Below are 20,463 nucleotides of genomic sequence, written 5' to 3' on the forward strand. Positions count from 1 at the left end.
CTAGGAACCATCAGGTTGTGGGTTCGATCCCTGGCCTTGCTCAGTGGGTTAAGGATTCGGCGTTGCCGTGAGCTGTGATGTAGGTTGCAGACACAGCTCGGATCCCGCGTTGCTGTGGCTCTGGCGTAGGCTGGCAGTTCCAGCTCCGATTCGACCCCTAGCCTGGGAACCTCCATATGCCGCGGGAGCGGCCCAGAAATGGCAAAAAGACAAAAAAATAAAATAAAATGTCTCACTTCTCATATATAAAATAGGGTTATGATAATACCTATCAAGACTGTAAGGATTCAATGAAATAATATATATAAAACATTAAAGCGTATAAAACAGTGCCTGATAGATGGTAAGCATTCGATAAATACTAGTACTCTTACCGTTACAGTGGGTGAATGGGAGTGCATTTTCTTACGCTTTCTTTCAGTTTTGCTGTAAGCTGTATACCTAGCAAGGACAGTCATTGGCTACTGATAAACTGAAATCTGGAAAGTGAGATTCATTTTCCCTATGGATATCTTTCAGTTTAAATGAATAGTATTTAAGAACACATGTTGGAGTTCCTGTTGTGGCTCAGCAGAAACAAATCTGACTAGCATTTATGTGGACGCAGGTTCGATCTCTGGCCTCGCTCAGTGGGTTAAGGATCTGGCGTTGGCGTGAGCTGTAGTGTAGATCTAGGTCGCTGACTCAGCTTCGATCTGGCATTGCTGTGGCTGTGGTGCAGGCTGGCAGCTATAGCTCTGATTTGACCCCTAGCCTGGGAACCTCTCCATATGCCTTGGGTGCGGCCCTAAAAAAACAAACAGACAAACAAAAAAAACAGAACATGTGCTACCTCAATTGAAATGTCTTTAGAGGAAGGTTCCCATCGTAGTTGAATATTCCTTTTATGGCCTTCCTTTTGCCTGGATACAATCACAATTAATCATGCAAAAGTTTTACTAACTTGTGGTGGTTTAACAATCTGATCTGGCCTATCCTGAGCCAGTCTGAGGCCCTTGGAGAAGGAATGAGATATGCTGAACTGAGTCCAAATTTTATTTCGAAAGTGTACACTTTTGAAGAAGAAATGTTGGGAGATGAGTCTGTACTCTTGTAAGTTCCTTTCGTGGCTCAGCAATTAACAAACCTGACTAGGATCCATGAAGATTCGGGTTCAGTCCCTGGCCTCGCTCAGTGGGTTAAGTATCCTGTGTTGCCATGAGCTGTGGTATATGTCGCAGACACTGCTGGGCTCTGGCGTGGCTGTGACTGTGGCCAGCAGCTGTAACTCCAATTTGACCCTAAGCCTGGGAACCTCCATATGCCATGAGTGCGGTCCTGAAAGAAAAAAAGAAAAAAATAGTATACTCTTGGAGTTCCCACTGTGGCACAGGGGGTTAAGAATGCAGCTGCATTTGCTTGGGTGGTACTGGTTTGGTCACAGGGCAGTGGGTTAAAGGATCCAATGTTGCTGCAGCTGCAGCTCAGATTCACTTCCTAGCCTGGGAACTTCATATGCTGCAGGTACAGCCATACCAAAAAAAAAAGTGCTCTTGTTACAAATAAAGTGATGACTAATGGCTATGCTCTTGAAAAAGCCTCTGTATTCAGCATTAGTTGTACATTGTACTTGTGTGTGATATTAAGACAACCTGAGATCATTATCAGAAAAAACAGATCGTTGCATGTAAGAGTACATTCTGATTGAGTTTTTTCTACTTCACCGGAATGTAAACTTCAGGGACCATGTCTGTCTTGCATCCCTGGTACTTTGAATTCAGTAAGTATGTTGAATTGAGTTGACCAGTTGCTTGTCCATCATCACACAGCTAGTAAGTGGTAGATCAGGCATTTAAAGCCAATATGTTTCACCTGTTAGCACATTTAATTTCACAGCCCTACAGGAAATATATTATTTTCATGTCACCTATACGGAAACTTTTGGAAAAAGCAGTGACTTGCCCAAGATACCTTTAGGCGGCAAGTGGCAGAAAGGGATTCAAACCGAGAAATATCTTACTTCCTCTGTTATTACTCTGGATGCTTCCCCTTTGGGCCTGCAAATCATTTGAGCTTATTAGTATGAAAGTTTTCTTCTTAAATGATCTTATGTACAAATGCCGTGTCAGATTAAAGTTTAAGGTTGTGGATTTGGACTAGTCATGATGTGGTATGGCAGCACAGCAGTGCATTCTCTCATTTCACTGCAATGATGGGATTACTGCTCTGGTGCCATGGGATCCATGGCATCCCTGCAGCACCAGAATGCTGGTTGGATCCCTAGCCTGGCACAGTAGGTTAGAAGATCCAGCGTATGCCACAGGGTGGCAGGAAAAAGAAAAAAAAAAAAAAAAGGAAAAATTAACCTTGCTTAGAGAAAATTTGTTTTTAAAAAGTTTTTGGAAGGCTACTTACTATGACCTCAAATCTGTGTACATTTTAGCTGTTTTCTATATTGGTATTTTCCTTTAAAAAATTATACTTTTTTTTTTCTTTTTTGTCTTTTTGGGGCTACATCCAAGGCATATGGAGGTTCCCAGGCTAGGGACCAATTGGAGCTGTAACTGCTGGCCTACACCACAGCCACAGTAATGCAGGATCTGAGCATGTCTGCAACCTACAGGACAGCTCACGGCAATGCCAGATCCTTAACCCACTGAGTGAGGCCAGGGATTGAACCCAAGTCCTCATGGATACTAGTTGGGTTCGTTAACCACTGAGCCACAACGGGAACTCCTATATATATATTTTTTTCTTTTTATGGCCACACCTGCGGCATATGAAAATTCCTTGGGCTAGTGGTTGAATCTGAGCTTCAGCTGCCAGCCTACACCACAGCCACACCGGTTCTGAACCACATCTGTGACATTCACTGCAGCAAGGCCATGGGTTGAACCCTCATCCTCACAGACACGATGTCAGGTTCTTAACCCTCTCAGCCACAATGGGAACTCCCTGGTATTCTTTTATATATGGATAATACTAGTACAATCAGTCCTGTGTTCTAGTATCATATAGGAGTAATTAGAATCATGCTATGAAACCCTGCTTGCCAGAATGAGCTTTCCTTTCTATGTACTGTGTTTGGTCTGCGTCCTGGCTTGTGTATTCACCCAGAAAAGCTGCTGATTTATTTCCTACTGGCAGCAGCACTGGGCCAAGTGCTGTCCTGTGGTAGAATTCAGTGCTAAGAATGACTTCCTCATACAGTCTTGATAGCATGGACAAAAGGGACAAGCATCTACCTTGATCCTCTTCACACTGTCAAAGAAGTATCTTCCTCTCAGCAGTCTTCCTAATTCTGGATCCTCACCTTTCTGACATCTTCGAATTCACCGCAGGAAGAACTGGGGAAACTAATCCCTTCTAATGAGTGGCTTTTTTGGGGTGACCGATATGCCAGAAAACCTCTCAGTAGCTACATATAGGGGGATTTTGTAGGCATACTGCTTGTCCCATCCCTTTCTGCAATGGTGGAAGGACTATGGTAATTCAGAGGTGGTCATGGTCATAAAAATTGTTTGAATTGAAAAAATTAGCCTCACAAAATGAGGTTTTTCATTATCACATGATCCTAGGACTGAGGGTCCAAACACCTCATATTTGAATATCGCCCATTTTATTTACAAGTGGAGGTTTCACACACACACCCCATAAGTAACTCAAGTGCAGCAGCTGAGTCCTTTTAATATACTTTGGGCAGCACTCAGCACAGTAAGGCATTATTAAATCTTTTTGCCAACAGCAATTAAAAGCAGTTTCTACAGCAAAAATGCTGGGTTCAAAGCCTGACTCCATCATTTATTAGTCCTGTAATCTGAAAAACGGGGTCAGCAGTAGTTACAGCGTCACAAAACTGGAGTCAAAATTCACATCAGTAAATCATACCCTCTGTGGCCCCCAACCTGCCCCAGAACCCGAGCAGCTCGGGCCTAAGCCCCGCCTCCCGCCCGTCCCCACGCAGCGCAAGCGCAGCCAGGCTCCCTGTCCCACTCCCAAGCTTGCGCGCTGGCCGTCGGGCGGGAGATTGGGTCTCGCGATGCGCGTGTGCGTGTGCGTGCGCGGTCCTCGCGAGCTCGCGCACGCCGCTCCTCGCCGTACGGGGCTGTAGCGGCCTCTTCCTCCTCGGTCCCGAGAAGGACCGTGAGCAGTGGTTGAGGTCTGAGCCGGGGATCAGGGTCGGCGTCGCCGCCGCTGCCGCCCTCGCTGCCTGTCCTTCTCTCTCGGGCTCTCCGTGCAGTGCAGAGGCGCCGGGCTGGGAGGGGAGCGGTGCCAGCGTGAGGATCCCAGCCGATGGGCAGCCCCTGGACGCGCTGAGGGGCCGGGCTACTAGCGGCTGAGGTAGGTGGGCTCGCGGGGTTTTGTCAGACTGGCCGGAAGCAGAGTACGGGCCGCGGGAGCTCGTGGAGACCGCACGGAAGGGACGGAAACGGGGGGCCTTGCGGGCTGGAGAGAGAGAGATCGCCGACCTGCGCCCGAGGAGGGGCTCTGGCCTAGCCGGGAGCGAGAGGAGGGGCCCCGGCCGTGCCTGCTCTTCCCCGGGCTTGGAGCCATTATTGGGGGGAAATGCCTCCTGTGGCTGGGGGAGGGGTCACGGCTTCTTTTCTTCTCTTTGAGAGAGAGAAATCGGCAGTCACCCTCCACCACTTTAAATTAATGCCTGTGGGCTTCGAGATGGAGTCTAGATGGAGCGGTGGACTTGTACAGCTTGCACAACTCCGAGTGCATGGACAGTAGGCTATCAGTTTTGATTATCGGAGGGCGCACAGCTCCTTCTGTAGGGTGGGTGTGTATCTCCTGCAAAGTTGTCATTGTTAATACATCAGCAAACGCTGTCGGCTAACGACAGGTAATACATTTCTAGACGCCTCAAGTCAAGTAAGGATTCCAGCGCCGGGGAAACGGCGCCGTGGGGCACAATTAAGGAGTTGAAAGAAGACAAAGAAAGCCGTTATTTATGTTCTGACCTAGTATCAAAACTTTCCGGGGTGGGCCAGGAGGCGTAACGACTGGCTTTTGTTTTAGCTTTTGCTGAACAGACTTTCTGATTGAGGTCGATCACAAATGGACTTTCACTTAGAATTATAAAATCGTGTTGTGATTCTCTTTAGTCGTTACAAGCCAGAATGACCTGAGATAAACGTCTGACAATTATGTGTTGTTTGCTCTTTGGAAGAGAGCAGATCTTGGGCTTCAGGAAAGGAAGAATCTCTCGATGCCTAAAAATGAATGCTTTGTGAAGTTACTAAAAATAGTTAAAGCGTTCTCTATGTTGGCAGTAATGCCTCCACATTCACGAGATGGGAAAGGAATTATTTCATAGAGAAGAGCTGACTAAAAGGAAGTAAACACAGTTAAACAGCTTCAGGGATGGCAAATTTTAGCATATGCTTTAAGAATTCTAATTTAATCATAGTTAAAATATACAGAAACTCTTAGTTGACTCCCTTATATTCAGTGAACTCTTTTAAAAGATAATTTACTGTTGCTCTCTTCCATCCTGTGAACTATTTTAAAAGATAATTAGCATCTACATAATCTGTTCTATACTCTTGGATTTCATTCAGTCCACACTTTCTAGAAATACAGCATTCTTTCTGACTCTGTTAAGAAATGTGGCCTATATAACACAGGAAACTGTATTTTGTCTTGTGATAACCTATAACGGAAAAGCATCTGAAAAAGAATATATAAATGTGTGTGTGTGTGTGTATATACATACACACACATTTTTCTGTACACATGGAGCTAACACTTTGCTGTACACCTGAAGGTAACACAACACTGAATTAACAATACTTCAGTTTTTTTTAAAAATGGTTTACATTTTACAAAAAAAGAAAGAAATGTGGCCTGCATGCTTTCAGTGAACTCAGTAGTGTAGTAGAGGAAAAGTTTTCCAAGAAAGAACACTTAGCTGGCCAGCCCTGAGGGTGGGACAAGGGAAGCATGATTAAGTTGTAGGATTGACTGTATATGCACATACTGCATACCAACAAATTCGCACCCACCGCCCGTGTGCGTATATAATGGTTATGTACGCAAGGATCTAATGGTGCCCATTTTAAAAAGTTGAAATCTCAAAGTAGAAAAGTTTTGGTTTTAGCTCTTTTTCTTTAATTAATTATTTAAATGAGTAACAGTCATAATAAATTTCTTTATCCAGATTGTTCAGCAGTTATTGAGTAAGCAAAATACTGATTTCTTGGTGGTAGCAGGGAAAGAAACTGCAGAACACTTGCCCTTTAGAAATGTTCTTTAAGTCAGTATTTTACTGTCTTCCCTGGGATAAACAGCTTTGTACCTGTCTATTTTGTGTCCTAATGCTTAGAATAATGTTTTGCATGGAGTTGGCCTTCAGTAAATGTGAGCTATGTCAGAAGTAAATTAACATAATACAAACCAAATGCCTAAGTTCCTGGAGAAGATTAAAGGAGTTGAAGATGGGTGATTTTTTTTTTTTTTTTGTAATTGAAGGTCTGTTTTTTAAATGGTGTGTTTTTCTTCAGTGTTGGTGTCTGAGTAGAGGGTATATGGTGGAATTTTGCTTCTGAAAGCCTCACATAATGTAAGCCGAGACTCTATGTCCTGAGTGAGAATAGATGGTGAATGTTCTGATATATTAAGAGAAAGTGAAGTTAAGGGAAGTAAGGTCCAAAGGGAAGGTTTTGGTAAGTTAGTGATAGGAACTTAAAAGGCATGAAACAGATTGTAGGAAAAAATATTTTCTTCCTTTACTGGCAGTACTTTCTACCTCTGTACCACTCTCTTTCCAGCAGAGTGATTTTTGAATAACAAAATTGAAAAAGGGGGAGTTCCCGACGTGGTGCAGTGGTTAACCAATCCGACTAGGAACCATGAGGTTTCGGGTTTGGTCCCTGCCCTTGCTCAGTGGGTTAAGGATCTGGCATTGCCGTAAGCTGTGGTGTAGGTTGCAGAGGCGGCTCGGATCCCGTGTTGCTGTGGCTCTGGTGTAGACTGGTGGCTACGGCTCCGATTAGACCCCTAGCCTGGGAATCTCCATATGCCGGGAAGCGGCCCAAGAAATAGCAAAAAAAGACAAAAAAATAAATAAATAAATAAATAAATAAATTGAAAAAGGGGTCATTTGTTCTCTTATACTATGCTCATAGGTCTGAGGGTGCTTTTCTTTGTATTTGCATGTGGTCCCTAGTCCAGTTTTTTGTCAATAAACTAGTATTTTTTTTTGGTCTTTTTGCTATTTCTTTGGGCCGCTCCTGCGGCATATGGAGGTTCCCAGGCTAGGGGTCCAATCGGAGCTGTAGCCACTGGCCTACGCCAGAGCCACAGCAACTCGGGATCCGAGCCGCGTCTGCAACCTACACCACAGCTCACGGCAACGCCGGATCGTTAACCCACTGAGCAAGGGCAGGGACCGAACCCGCAACCTCATGGTTCCTAGTCGGATTCGTTAACCACTGCGCCACGACGGGAACTCCAATAAACTAGTATTTTGATGCCTATGTAATTCCTATGTATATTTCTCAGTTAGTTTGTAACTTGTAGGGAAGAGGAATGTAGTTGGCCCTTCTTCAGTCTGGGAAAGAAATCTCTTTGATTCAGATGTTGTAGATGTAATCAACTGAAAGGCTTTTTTTTTCTTTTGATAATTGGTTTTTTTTGATATATTAAAGTAGGCGCTTAAGAGGTGAATAAAAACTAGAACAGAAGTTTTTTTTTTTTTTTTTTTTTTTTTGTCTGTTTAGGGCCACACCTACAGCATATGGAGGTTCCCAGGCTAAGGGTCAAATCGGAGCTGTAGCCACTGGCCAGCACCACAGCCACAGCAACGCAGGATCTGAGCCTCATCTGCAACCTACACCACAGCTCAAGGCAACGCCAGATCCTTAACCCACTGAGCGAGGCCAGGGATCGAACCCGCGTCCTGATGGATGTTAGTCGGGTTTGTTAACTGCTGAGCCATGACAGGAACTCTTTAACAGAAGTATTTTAATTTGGGTCTTGGCTTTTCATTTTAGTATAGCTGAGTGATTCTTAGGATGGGTGGTAGATTTCGCCCCCAGGGAATATTGGGCATTGTCTGCAGAATGTTTTGGTTGTCACACATTGGGAGGGGAAAGAGGGGGTATAGAGGGTGGAGTGGGTAGAGGCCAGAGGTGCAGCTAAGTATCTTAAGATGCACAGGATAAACATTGCCCCCCCCCCCACCCGCCAAGAATGATCTGACTCAAATGATAGTGGTGTTTTTGAGAAACCCTGGTATGTTGTACACTGTACTGAAATTGTTGGTTCTGAGGTCAGATTATTTGAATTCGTATTTGGGCTTTACCATTTCCTAATGTGTAACCCTGGCAGGTTGTTTAAATTTCCTGCCTTAGTTTCAGTGAGAGAGAGCTCATGATGTGTTCCTCATGGAGCTGAGTTGTGATGATGATTAAATCAGATAAGGTTCAAGTGGCAAGCATATTACCTGGCACATAGACAATTTCAAAAACTGGTAACTTGCAGCTAATATTATTACATTTGGAGCACATCTTGATTTCTTCTTATTTCTCATCTGAAATTAGAATTTGAGCAAAAGAAGTGATAATTAATAACTTGTTCTCATTGTATGTATCCTTGGGGAATGAGTGAAGAATGTACTCCTTTTAATATTTGTGTTTAGCTCAGTCTTCTTTTTTTTTTTTTTTTGGTCTTTTTTTGTCTTTTTAGAGCCGCACCCAAGGCATATGGGTGTTCCCAGGCTAGGGGTCTAATCGGAGCTGTATGCCACCGGCCTATGCCACAGCCACAGCTACGGCAACACCAGATCCAAGCTGCATCTTCGACCTACACCACAGCTCATGGCAACACCGGATCCTTAACCCGCTGAGCGAGGCCAGGGATTGAACCCAAAACCTCATGGTTCCTAGTCGTATTCACTAACTACTGAGCCACGACTGGAACTCCTGTGTTTAGCTCAGCCTTGTTTTATTTATTTATTTATTTTTGTCTACGACCTCCGCATGCAGAAGTTCCCGGGCCAGGGATTCAACCTCTGGCACAGCAGCGACACAAGCCACTGCAGTGACAAGGTGGGATCCTTAACCTCCTGTGCCACGGGAGAACTCCCTTGTTTTATGTTCTCAAGTCTATAAGGCTTCTGCCAAAAGCGAGTATCTCCTCCTTGTAAATGTTTTTCCTTCATAGTTAAGACTTTAAGCCAGCTGGCCAGTATTTCTATATCTGTTGACTCTCAGCAAATATTTAGTAATATAACTGAATTCAGTTCTTTGACTTGATTCCCATTTCCTTTTGCCTTTATTAACTGAAATAAATTTGCAGTGGTTTTGGCTCCCATTAATTATCTGTTCTTAGCCTCTCGGAATAACTATTTTCATAGCTGAGGTTTTGGTACAATTTTGCATTTATGAAAGGTGCAGGCAACATGGGGCTAGACCTTCATATTTATTTGTGACTCTTTTTCTAAATCTGAATTGTAACCCATGTCTTTTTTTTTTTTAACCTCACTGAAAATCATAACATATAATATCATGGTGTATATAGACTCCCACTTTCTGTGTGTCTAAGCGACATGGCTATTTAGGGCTGGTTTGTCATTGTGGCAGTTACAGCACATCCTTTATATAATGGAGAAGCAGTTCTCAGGGATGTCTTCACAGACACAGAAACTTTGGACTGTTTGTGACTGATAAGTCACAGGGCTCTTGTAAGGGAAAAAGATCCACACCGTATTTATGATCAAGGAAGAAAGCAGTGTTGCACATTCAACGTTTGTCTTGATAACCATACTTCAAAATAGAAAGTATTTTATTATGATTGTTAGACATAGTTTGTAGTATGTCTCAATCGTTTGTATAAATGTTCACTTATTTTAGCTAGTTGAAACTTTGTTTACTCTTTATTTTTATTTTTTTGCCTTTTTAGGGCCCTCCCCGCGGCATATGGAGGTTCCCAGCCTAGGGGTCGAATCGGAGCTGTAACCGCTGGCCTGCGCCACAGTCACAGCAACGCCAGATCCGATCCATGTCCGCAACCTACACCACAGCTCACGGCAACACCGGATCCTTAACCCACTGAGCAAGGCCAGGGATTGAACCTATGTCCTCATGGATGCTAGTCAGATTAGTTTCCGTTGAGCCATGAGGGGAACTCCCCCTGTTTACACTTTGTTAGTAGTACCTCCTGAATTAGAATAGTTTGAAGGGAGTTAGTACCTTTGACCAAGAGATTGTATTCTTTGCTTGGTATAGTCCATCTTTTGTAAAGTGTAATATACACTCAAGAATTCCTTATAAATAATAAATTATGATAATGATGAGGAAGTGTCCACTTTGTGAAAACTGGCCAGATCAAAAGTACATGTGGTAAATATAATGAAAGGCCACAGGGAGACGTTCTAAGAATGTTAGGCAAACTCAAGAAGAAAAAAAAAAAGAATTGTATTAACAAGAGTTCTTATCAGAGTCCCCATTGTGGCACAGTGGAAACAAGTACGACTAGTGTCCACGAGGATGCAGGTTTGATCCCTCCCGTTGCTCAGTGTGTTGAGGATCCAGCATTATCGCCGTGGTCTGTGATGTAGGTCATAGACTCAGCTTGGATCCTGCATTGCTGTACTGTGGCAAAGGCCAGCAGCTGTAGCTCAGATTCAACCCCTAGCCTGGGAACTTCCATATAACAAAGGTGAGGTCCTTTTTAGAAAAAAAAAAAAACCCAAAAAACGAAAAAGAGTTTTTGTCTTTGTTATTATCGTTTTAGGATTTAGTAGTCTAGAAGAAAAGAACCTACAAAATGTAACATTTGTTTTCTACTTATTTTTCTAATTCCTAAGAAGGTAACATGATGACTACTAAATCAATACTAGATGTAGATTATCTTGTGTGGCATTTGTGCTTACCAGTAGTTAAACTGAGAAAAACAAATATCTTTGAATCTGCTGATGTGTATTTGTTTATAAGTGGTCTGGAGTCCTGCCTGTTAGCTATTTTTAGATTGCCTGCATAGTTTCTGGAAGACATGCTGTTTTCCCACTAAATGCTGTCATACAGATAGATATTTGTATATATGTGTTTATGCGTATATGTCTTTTATTTTTGGTAGAAAATGATGCATCCCGTTGCCAGCAGTAATCCGGCTTTCTGTGGGCCTGGCAAACCTTCCTGTCTCAATGAAGATGCCATGAGAGCTGCTGACCAGTTTGACATATATTCTTCCCAGCAAAACAAATACAGCCACACCGTCAGCCACAAACCAATGGCTTGTCAGAGGCAAGACCCGTTAAATGAAACACACTTGCAGACTACAAGTGGCAGAAGCATAGAGATAAAAGATGAACTGAAGAAAAAGAAAAATCTCAACCGATCTGGTAAGCGTGGCCGGCCTTCAGGAACCACCAAATCAGCAGGATACCGGACCAGCACAGGCAGACCCCTGGGAACCACCAAAGCGGCTGGATTTAAGACAAGTCCAGGCAGACCTTTGGGTACAACCAAAGCTGCGGGATACAAAGTCAGCCCAGGGAGACCTCCAGGTAGCATTAAAGCTCTATCCCGTCTTGCCGATCTTGGTTATGGCTGTGGCACTGCTGCTTTTCCTTACCCTATGATGCACGGTAGGGCAGTTCATGGGGTAGAGGAAACTAGCAGTGAAATCAAGCCACCCAATGAGTGAATGAGGCAGGAAAGGAGGGCCAGGTTTAGAAGGAAGATTGTGAATAATCCCAAAGCTTCTTGGTTTCATTTTGACATACATGATTTTATGGCCTGGGCTTTCCTAATTTGTTTTCCCATTTGATTTTTTTTTTTTTTTTCCCCCTGCTTTTGTTCAGAAACTGCCATATGCTGACAGATGTACTCAGGGCATGGGCAGTGGCATTGTATTTGTACATAGGTTCAAGAATAGCACCTGTCTAAATCATTTTTGTTTTTCCTTTTGAGTTATGGTTGTGTTTCGTATTTCATTACACTTTTGGGTCATTCTAAATAGATGCTTTATGTGCTAAACAGCTGAAACCATTATACCTGTTTGTGAAGTAAGCCTGCGGTATAATAAAGATAATATCTAAGGTAATTTTAACTGATGGAACAAAGCAAACTAATGATTCAGAATTACTTGAGGTAATGGCTGTGAATTTTTGTAACATTTATGTTCATGAGAGGACACATATATTTGTATGCTTTGGCATCTACATAGACTTCCTTTGTTAAAAATCTTATTTTTAGTGTTCTAAGTTTAAGCAATTTCCTATTTATTGATCTACCTGGCATTAATTGATTTAGCCGTTACTCTTAAAAAAAATTCTTTGGTGTTTTCAGCCATGATAGGTTGTGTATTTTTTTAATTGCCTAAGGGCATATATACCAAACACTACAAATGGTTCATATTTACAAAAAAATAAACTTTTTAATAAAAACTGCACATTACATTTTTGGCGGAAAACAACGCATACTGAGAATAGCATATTTAATATGATAGAAAAAGAAACATTTTTAAAGTCTGCATGTAGCTATAGTTACTACATTTTGCCTTTCATATACTTAGTTTTAAAGCATATTCTTAAAACACTTATTAATATTCATTTATTAAGAACGTTTTTTAGTTTTTTTCTGATAAATTTTCTCATTGCATTAGCACTTACTGTGGTTTCAGGTCTATATCTACCAAAGGATACAAACTGAATGGTAGACTGTAAAACTGGTGTAAACAAAATGCAGTTTTCTGACTGTCAGCACCCAAATATTAACAAATATATAGGAATTCATCTATGCATGAAACATGTAAGAACTTCTTTGGTCGGTTTGGTTAAAAATCTCATTGTGGCTCTAGTGAGACCACTTCATCTAAAATAAAAATTTTTTTCCAACAGTGTTTGCTTTAGAAGCAAGACAGGAAAGAAAATAAGTATTAGATAGATACGTATAGTAGGGACGGGGAAATCTCTTTCCCCTTTCTGAAATTAATAGTCTTTGTTAATACACATTTTATTTATTCTGAGTTTGTTCTATATAAACTATTATAAATTTTGGATTTGGAAAAAAAATTCCACTGAACTTTAAAGTTACAATGTATGTATTTGCGAGCTTAAATGCCTTTGAGATTATAATATAGATTTGCAGGACCCAAAAACTTTTAAAATAATTAAATTTTTAAAAGGGCACATACTGTGTTGTTTGGGCTTGCTCTCAGTTAATGCAAACTCTGATTGCAAATGGATGTCATGTTTCGTACCTTTTTTATCAGGAAAAAAGCAGCAAGCCTTCAGGTGTTCCAGTGATGCCTGACTCAATGAGCTGGACTTTATGCTGCTCTTTACAGTAAGAGGTGTTGCATTGTATATGGGGACTGTGTGTGCACTGGCATCTAAGACAGTGACCTCAACAATTTTAGCTTTGCACAAACCATAGAGAACAATGTTGGATGACTACATAATCAGTTATAACATTCTGGCAGCTAAATTGCTACAAGAGTTTCTTCTCGCAGAAGCTTAAAATGTAAAACTTTTAATAATTTACTCAGAACAGTAAAACTTCTGACACATACAAATGCTTATATCTATATTCCTGTGTTCATCTATCCATTTTTATTATGTATCTGTCATTTAGCTGTTTCTCAAGATGATGTTCAGCAGTTGGCTCCTTAAAAATCCTCTTTGGAGGAGTTACCTTGTGGCACAGTGGGTTAAGGATCCATGTTGTCACTGCAGTGGCTTTTGTCCCTGCTGTGATGTGGGTTCGATCCCTGGCCTGGGAACCTCCACATGCTGAGGGTGTGGGCCGAAAAAAAAACCCCTCTTCTGAGTTCCTACATCAGTTGTTTAATTAAATGTTCTTCTGAAGAATTACATTTATCATTGTCAAGGATTTAATTGCGTATTGTGTTTTATAGTATGCTCATTTTACATTTCCCTTTCAGTTTCCTTTCCTTCCTGATTTCGTTATACATACTCTGCCTTTCTCCCTGCCCTTTCCTCCATTCATTCCCCTCCCCCTTTGTCCACCCACCAGCACATCTGCTCAGTGGTGCTGTGCTGTGTGTCAGAAGATAAAGCAGGTGTGTTATTGTATAGTGAATTTTATATACATATTAATGAAATGGTGAAATCAACTAAAGGAAGTATGTTTATAACAGTGTTTATTAATATCAGGAGCTTTGTCCTGGAGAAAAAAGGGGAGCTAATGGCTACTTTTGTGAATGGATAACGTCACTTAAAGAGCTGAATTTTCTGTTGACGTGAGTGGTTACCCGGAGTATTAGATCTGTATGCTGATGAGTGTCTCCTGATTCCACTTCCTTTTCTCCTTGTGAACAGTTATTGGTGCCATGTTGAAAAGAAAGACATCTAAATGATACCATGAATGAAGTCTTAAATGTTTTTACTTCTCTATAAAGACTACATTGTGCATCTTTAGTAACACTGTCTCTTGTCATGATAAGCACTGAAATAGCATGTTAAACAGTTGCCTATACTTTAATATAATCAGTTGGGGAAAACCGGCCTTTCCCCCCCACTGTATGATTGTTCCTCTAAAGGTAAATTACTAATTTTATATTGTGTAATTCTCTTCTTCACAAAATAGGTTTCACTATTCTATATTAAAACTATTGGTCAGGAAATGATCTTCTATTCAAGTAAGTTTGCTTTACTTTTTTTTAAAAAACGTTTTAACATGCCTTATTTATTATTCTTATACTAACAAGTTAGGAGCTAAGACAGATGAAATTTTCATTTTTTGACAGATATAACCTTGCATAACTAAACTTTAGTGTGGGATGATTTTGATACTATCTTTGGAGTTTTGCACTGGACATTAAAAAAAATACTAGCTCAGTTTATTGGGAAAAATCTGATTAATTTTTAATATTTGGGGTGCTTTAAAAATCAGGGTTTCAGTTAAACTAAAAAATTCTTTATATTTTTTATTTACTTTTTAAAAATATCTGTTAAAGTAGTAAAAGTGATACTCATTCCAAACTGATGTTTGTGTGAATTTACATGTATACTTTCATGAAATAAGAACAGCATTTCTTTGAATTAAGGAGGAAGAAAAATGATTTGGATCCATTTATTAAGTTAAAGATGATTCATCCAGTATAAGAAAAACCAGTGTATGAACTAAAGGAAAAAACCCAATTTCTCTTTTATATTCTAAGAAGCTTTAAAAGAACAATTCAGGGGATGTTGACAATAACTGCTACTCTGTCAGTCATTGTCTATATATGCAGTAAAATTTTATGGTCCCTTTATAGTAAAATGTAAGAATTCATAACAGTTCTTCAAAACATCTTTTCCCTTAGACATAAGATTTTTTGATGCTATAATGTTTTGTTTTTATTACAGCTTAATTATATGCTGTTAAACTCTAGGATGTATCTAAATCTTCCTTTGCTCTTTGCCCTTCTTACCTCCAAGTAGATAAATCTGTGCTCTCACATACTATGTATTTAATTTTTTGGAAAATTTACTGCTATAGTAAATCAAGTGTGTGATTTATAGTAATCCGACCACTTTTGATTCTTTAAGTTTCACAGTTTCCTTTTTCCACAGATAATTATGGAGAAAATAATTACCAATTAACTGATACAAGCACGCTGTCCTCTGCTGTAAAAAGTCTGAATAGATACTGTGTATGTTTTTATGTCCATGAACTTGAGCTACTCGTGTGCAATTATGTGTATGGGAATGGAGTAGTGTTCATGATTTGTATCTACATCATCATATGGATGTATATTTATTAATAAAGTCATTACTTTAAAACCAACTATGTTTACTACTTTATTTTTAGCAGAATATGTTCCACGTAGGGTAATTACAAATGGTAAAAACCTTTCGTGATTGTGGGTCGTGTCTTTTTCTTGGTTTGTGCTTTCTGAAATGTGCCTTTCTTGACTGTAGGTTGGTCACGTGGCTATCCACAGTGGCAAGAGACACTGGGAAGTGTAGTCCTTACTTGTGCAACCAGATCCAGTTATGAAAGCAGATAGTGGATTTTAGTGGCAATCTCTACCACATCCCTATAGGTAAATCAGGGTTGTGGGCCAAGGTTGGCATAGAATGGAAGAAGCAAAATGCTGCAGATTACTTGAAACCAAATTGAGGTCTTTGAAGCTACGTCAGGTCATTATGACGGAGCTACAGCTGCCAGCCACAGCCACAGCCACAGTAATGCCAGATCCAAGCCATGTCTGCAACCTACACCACAGCTCTTGGCAACACGAGATCCTTAACCCACTGAGTGAGGCCAGGGATTAATCCTGCAACCTCATGGTTCCTGGTCGGATTCGTTTCCACTGTGCCACAACGGGAACTCCATGAGGGGTCATTTAAAAATTTTTTTTGAAGGTCCCATCTTGACTCAGCAGAAATGAGTCTGACTAGTATCCATGAGGATGCAGGTTCGATCCCTGGCCTTGTTCAGTAGGTTCAGGGTCTGGCGTTGCGGTGAGGTGTGATGTAGGTCTCAGATACAGCTCAGATCTGGCTTCGCTGTGGTTGTGGCATAGGTCAGCAGCTACAGCTCTGATTCACCCCCTAGGCTGGGAACCTCCATGTGCTGTGGGTGTGGACCTAAAAAGACAAAAAATAAAAGTTGTTAATTTAATGAAGATTTGAATGACATCGTTGAGCCAGACACTATTCCGGATGCACTAGAGTACTGGTTTGTAGTTTAAGAAAAGAAAACAAGAAACAGAAAATTACAAAATATGATGAATACTATTTCTGGGGTAAATGAGGGGGGCTGTGTGAACACTCAGTGACATTTAAGCTGAGAGCTGAAAGAAGAATAGGAATTGGTGTGTAGAGGAGGGGGAGAATATTAGAAAAGACAACACACACACATACACATAGACACAAGCCTGGAAAGCATATTCTTTCAGCAACTTACTGTGTATGGTAAGTGGTGGGGGTGAACAAGGGTTGAGAAGGGGAGATGAAATGGAGCAGATTGTAGAAGAGCCCCGAAAATCAGTTTAAAGTTTCCCTTTTCTTTTGAGGACAAGGGTAAGCCGCTGGAAGGCGTTAAATAAGACTTGCTCACGTGTGGTTCGGGTTGGCTTGGAGGAGGAGAAATCAGAGGCAGGCACAGTGTTAAATTCTCATTTGATGAATTGAGCAGCAGGGAAGAAAAGTAGATTATGATCTGAAACAGTTAAAACTTGGTGTCGTTGGTGGCATAGTATTAGGTAGGCCAGCGAGTATGAATTCCTCAAAGTATTCATTTTTATGCTTCAATTGTTTTATCTTTGGTTCCTCTCATTTTGGCATAACCCTAGGGTTCTTTGTCAGCTTCTTTATGTTTTGGTATGACAGATGTTCCAGACTTACAAAGAGGTCTTTTTTTTTTTTTTGCCTTTTCTAGGGCCGCACCGGCGGCATATGGAGGTTCCCAGGCTAGGAGTCTAATCGGAGCTGTAGCCGCCGGCCTACACCACAGCCACAACAACTCGGGATCCGAGCCACGTCTGCAACCTACACCACAGCCCAAGGCAATGCTGGGTCCTTAACCCACTGAGCGAGGCCAGGGATGGAACCTGCCACCTCATGGTTCCTCGTCGGATTTGTTAACTACTGATCGGATTTGTTAACTACTGAGCCAGGACGGGAGCTCCCACAAAGAGGTCTTTTTGACTTCACAAGGCAGTTTAGGGAAGCGGTGTGTTCTGCTTTGAGTTTTAGGATATATTGGTTTTAGAAGAATTTCCTTCATTTTCTAGCAGTACTATTTTATAAAATACTTAAACCGAAAAGATTCTTACAGTGAAACTATTATCTTGAAAATTTTCTTTACTAAACCGAGGATATTTACAGAAAAATAGGTGGGATAAGGAAGGAAAGCAAAGAAAACAAAAAGGCACTAGGTGGAAGTAGAACATCTGGCCTGAGATCTCTTCCAAGTAAACTTCAGATTCTAGGGTATCCCTTTGAGCAGCCTTTAGAAGTGTGAAATATGGTTAAACATACTCTCTTTTGTTTTCAAATTATAGTCCTCTGCACGTTGATGTCTTACCCATAGTCAGTAGTTTAAGCTTTTTTCTTTCTCACCTTCACTCCTTCCACAGTGCCCACAGCTGCTTACCATTGAGAGCAGAAGCATTTGGATCAAGATTTGTTCTTGGCTTTGCCAAGTAATATTTTTGTTGCAGTTTGCTTGTGTGAGGCTAGGTGTGTTGAGCTAGCCTTTGTGAAAATGTTTGAACCCTGATTTCCAATAGATATATTGACTACTGGTAAAGTATTGTTCCACGGCTTTCACAGCCTGTTTAAGTAACCTGTTTGTTTCATCTTCCTAGCTTGATATTTATAATATGTTCCTTTTCATGTCTATGTTTGTAGCAAAACATTGGATTTAGAGTCCCTCACTCATTTATGACCTTTCTCAAGTTGCTGCTTAATCTTTCTAAGCCTCAGAAATGGATTTTTAGCGATACTTAAATGAGAATAATACATTTGGGCAATTTGGCATGTTTACAGAGCTTCATTTGGGGTTTAGAGTCAAGCTCTGCTTTTTCATGTGGAACCTTAGGCAAATTACTTGCTCTTTAATATTCTCCATTTAAAGTCTATATATAAAAAAAGACAAAAAATACATATATAATGTCTGTGCAAGGGATGTTGCAAGAATTATATGAGATATACAATAACCAGAGTAAAATACTGAGCCCATCACTTGGCATATCTTATCATGATAATTTCGATTTTTGTACATTCAAAAAGGTCTTTTAACATGAAACTATCTTAATAAAATTAAGATAAAACAGATGCTGATTTTTTTTTTTTTTTTTTTTTTTTTTTGCTGCTCTTGCGGCATGTGGGTGTTCCAGGGCCAGGGATTGAAACCATGCCACAGCAGTGACAACACTAGATCCTTAACCCACTGAGCCACCAGGGAACTCCAAATGGCTGAATTTTTAAAAAATTTTAAATCCCCACTTTATTTATTTATTTAAAATTACTTAATTTTATTATATTTATAGGTGTAAAACAATCATCACAACCAAATTTTACAGCATTTCCATCCCAAACCCTTAGTGCACTCCCCTACCCCCGAACCTGTCTCATTTGGAAACCATAAATTTTTCAAAGTCTGTGAGTCAGTGTCTGTTCTGCAAAGATCATTATGTCCTTTTTTGAGATCCCACATGTAAGTGATGGCACTTGGTGCTGGTGTCTCATTGACTGACTTCACTTAGCATGATAATTTCTAGGTGCATGTTGCTGCAAAGGCCGTTATTTCTTTGCTTTTAATGGCTGGGTAATATTCCACTATGCATATGTACCACATCTTCTTTATCCACTGCTCTGTTGACCCTTAATCCACTGAGCCACCAGGGAACTCCAAATGCTGAATTTTTAATTGGTTAAACTTGCCCATTGACTTGGACATTTGAATGTCTTTATCAGCAGAACACTAGGCAATGTCGGAAGATTTTTTTTTTAATTTTTTTATTTTCCCACTGTACAGCAAGGGGGTCAGGTTATCCTTACATGTATACATTACAATTACATTTTTCCCCCCACCCTTTCTTCTGTTGCAACATGAGTATCTAGACATAGTTCTCAGTGCTATTCAGCAGGATCTCCTTGTAAATCTATTCTAAGTTGTGTCTGATAAGTCCAAGCTCCCGATCCCTCCCACTCCCTCCCCCTCCCATCAGGCAGCCACAAGTCTCTTCTCCAAGTCCATGATTTTCTTTTCTGAGGAGATGTTCATTTGTGCTGGATATTAGATTCCAGTTATAAGTGATATCATATGGTATTTGTCTTTGTCTTTCTGGCTCATTTCACTCAGTATGAGATTCTCTAGTTCCATCCATGTTGCTGCAAATGGCATTATGTTGTTCTTTTTTATGGCTGAGTAGTATTCCATTGTGTATATATATACCACATCTTCCGAATCCAGTCATCTGTCGATGAACATTTGGGTTGTTTCCATGTCCTGGCTATTGTGAATAGTGCTGCAATGAACATGCGGGTGCAATGTCAGAAGGTTATGTATAGTGGAGGTGAACCAGAGGAAGAAGAGGAAGATCATGTATAGTTACTGTTACTTGGAGGGCCTGGCTGTAAGGATACTTCCAAAACTTGAATGATTTTTATCTTTCTTCTTAAGAATTACATGTGCTGGTTGGTTTGTTTACCTTTTTAAAGATTGAGATATCGTTGGTGTACAATATTCTACAACTTACAATTATACAATACAGTGACACAGTTAAAGGTTAGACTTCATGTAGTTATTATAAAACATTGACTATATTCCCTGTGTTGTACCGTATATCCTTGTAGCTTATTTTAACACAGGAGTTTGCACCTCTTAATTCCCTCTTCTTACATGGCCTTTCCCCCACTTCTCTCTCCTCACTGGTCACCACAAGTTTGTTCTCTACACCTGTGAGTCTGTTTCGCTTTTGTTGTAGTCACTATTTTTATTTTTTAGATTCCACATATAAGTGATAATATACAGTATTTGTCTTTCTCGGCTTACTTATTTCCCTTAGCATAGC

The 20,463-nt window shown here is 40.7% G+C and overlaps 1 protein-coding gene and 1 long non-coding RNA gene across 3 annotated transcripts in view; one reads left to right on the forward strand and one right to left on the reverse strand.

Moving 5' to 3' along the window:
* The window catches only part of LOC146405756 (uncharacterized), a 53,004-nt gene extending 34,170 nt beyond the window's left edge, over positions 1–18,834 (reverse strand). The window contains exons 1-2 of the long non-coding RNA XR_014838808.1: positions 18,725–18,834; positions 7,320–7,460 (exon numbers count right to left, since the gene is read on the reverse strand). This is a non-coding gene — a long non-coding RNA (uncharacterized LOC146405756). The remainder of the gene's footprint in view (positions 1–7,319; positions 7,461–18,724) is intronic.
* C2H5orf24 (chromosome 2 C5orf24 homolog) lies at positions 4,095–15,722 on the forward strand. 2 transcript variants are annotated; one of them, XR_014838804.1, is made up of 3 exons: positions 4,095–4,320; positions 11,065–11,494; positions 13,204–15,722. XR_014838804.1 is itself a non-coding variant. In XM_005655017.4 (2 exons), exon 2 carries the CDS (start codon positions 11,068–11,070, stop codon positions 11,632–11,634), a length of 567 nt encoding a protein of 188 aa, XP_005655074.1. In that variant the 5' UTR covers positions 4,095–4,320; positions 11,065–11,067; the 3' UTR covers positions 11,635–15,722. The 2 variants fall into 2 exon arrangements, 1 of the variants encoding a protein (XP_005655074.1); XM_005655017.4 differs by having other exon boundaries at positions 11,065–15,722.
* Positions 18,835–20,463: the final 1,629 nt, after the last annotated feature.

Source organism: Sus scrofa, chromosome 2 (genome assembly GCF_054392235.1).
Source record: "Sus scrofa isolate SSC_HxYL_T2T_F1_AM1 chromosome 2, Sscrofa_HxYL_maternal_Yorkshire_Landrace_v2.0, whole genome shotgun sequence".
NCBI lineage: Eukaryota > Metazoa > Chordata > Mammalia > Artiodactyla > Suidae > Sus > Sus scrofa.

Bases quoted from the DNA above. Each gene is read 5' to 3' on its own strand.
- C2H5orf24 (XM_005655017.4), top strand. From the start codon at position 11,068: ATGATGCATCCCGTTGCCAGCAGTAATCCGGCTTTCTGTGGGCCTGGC.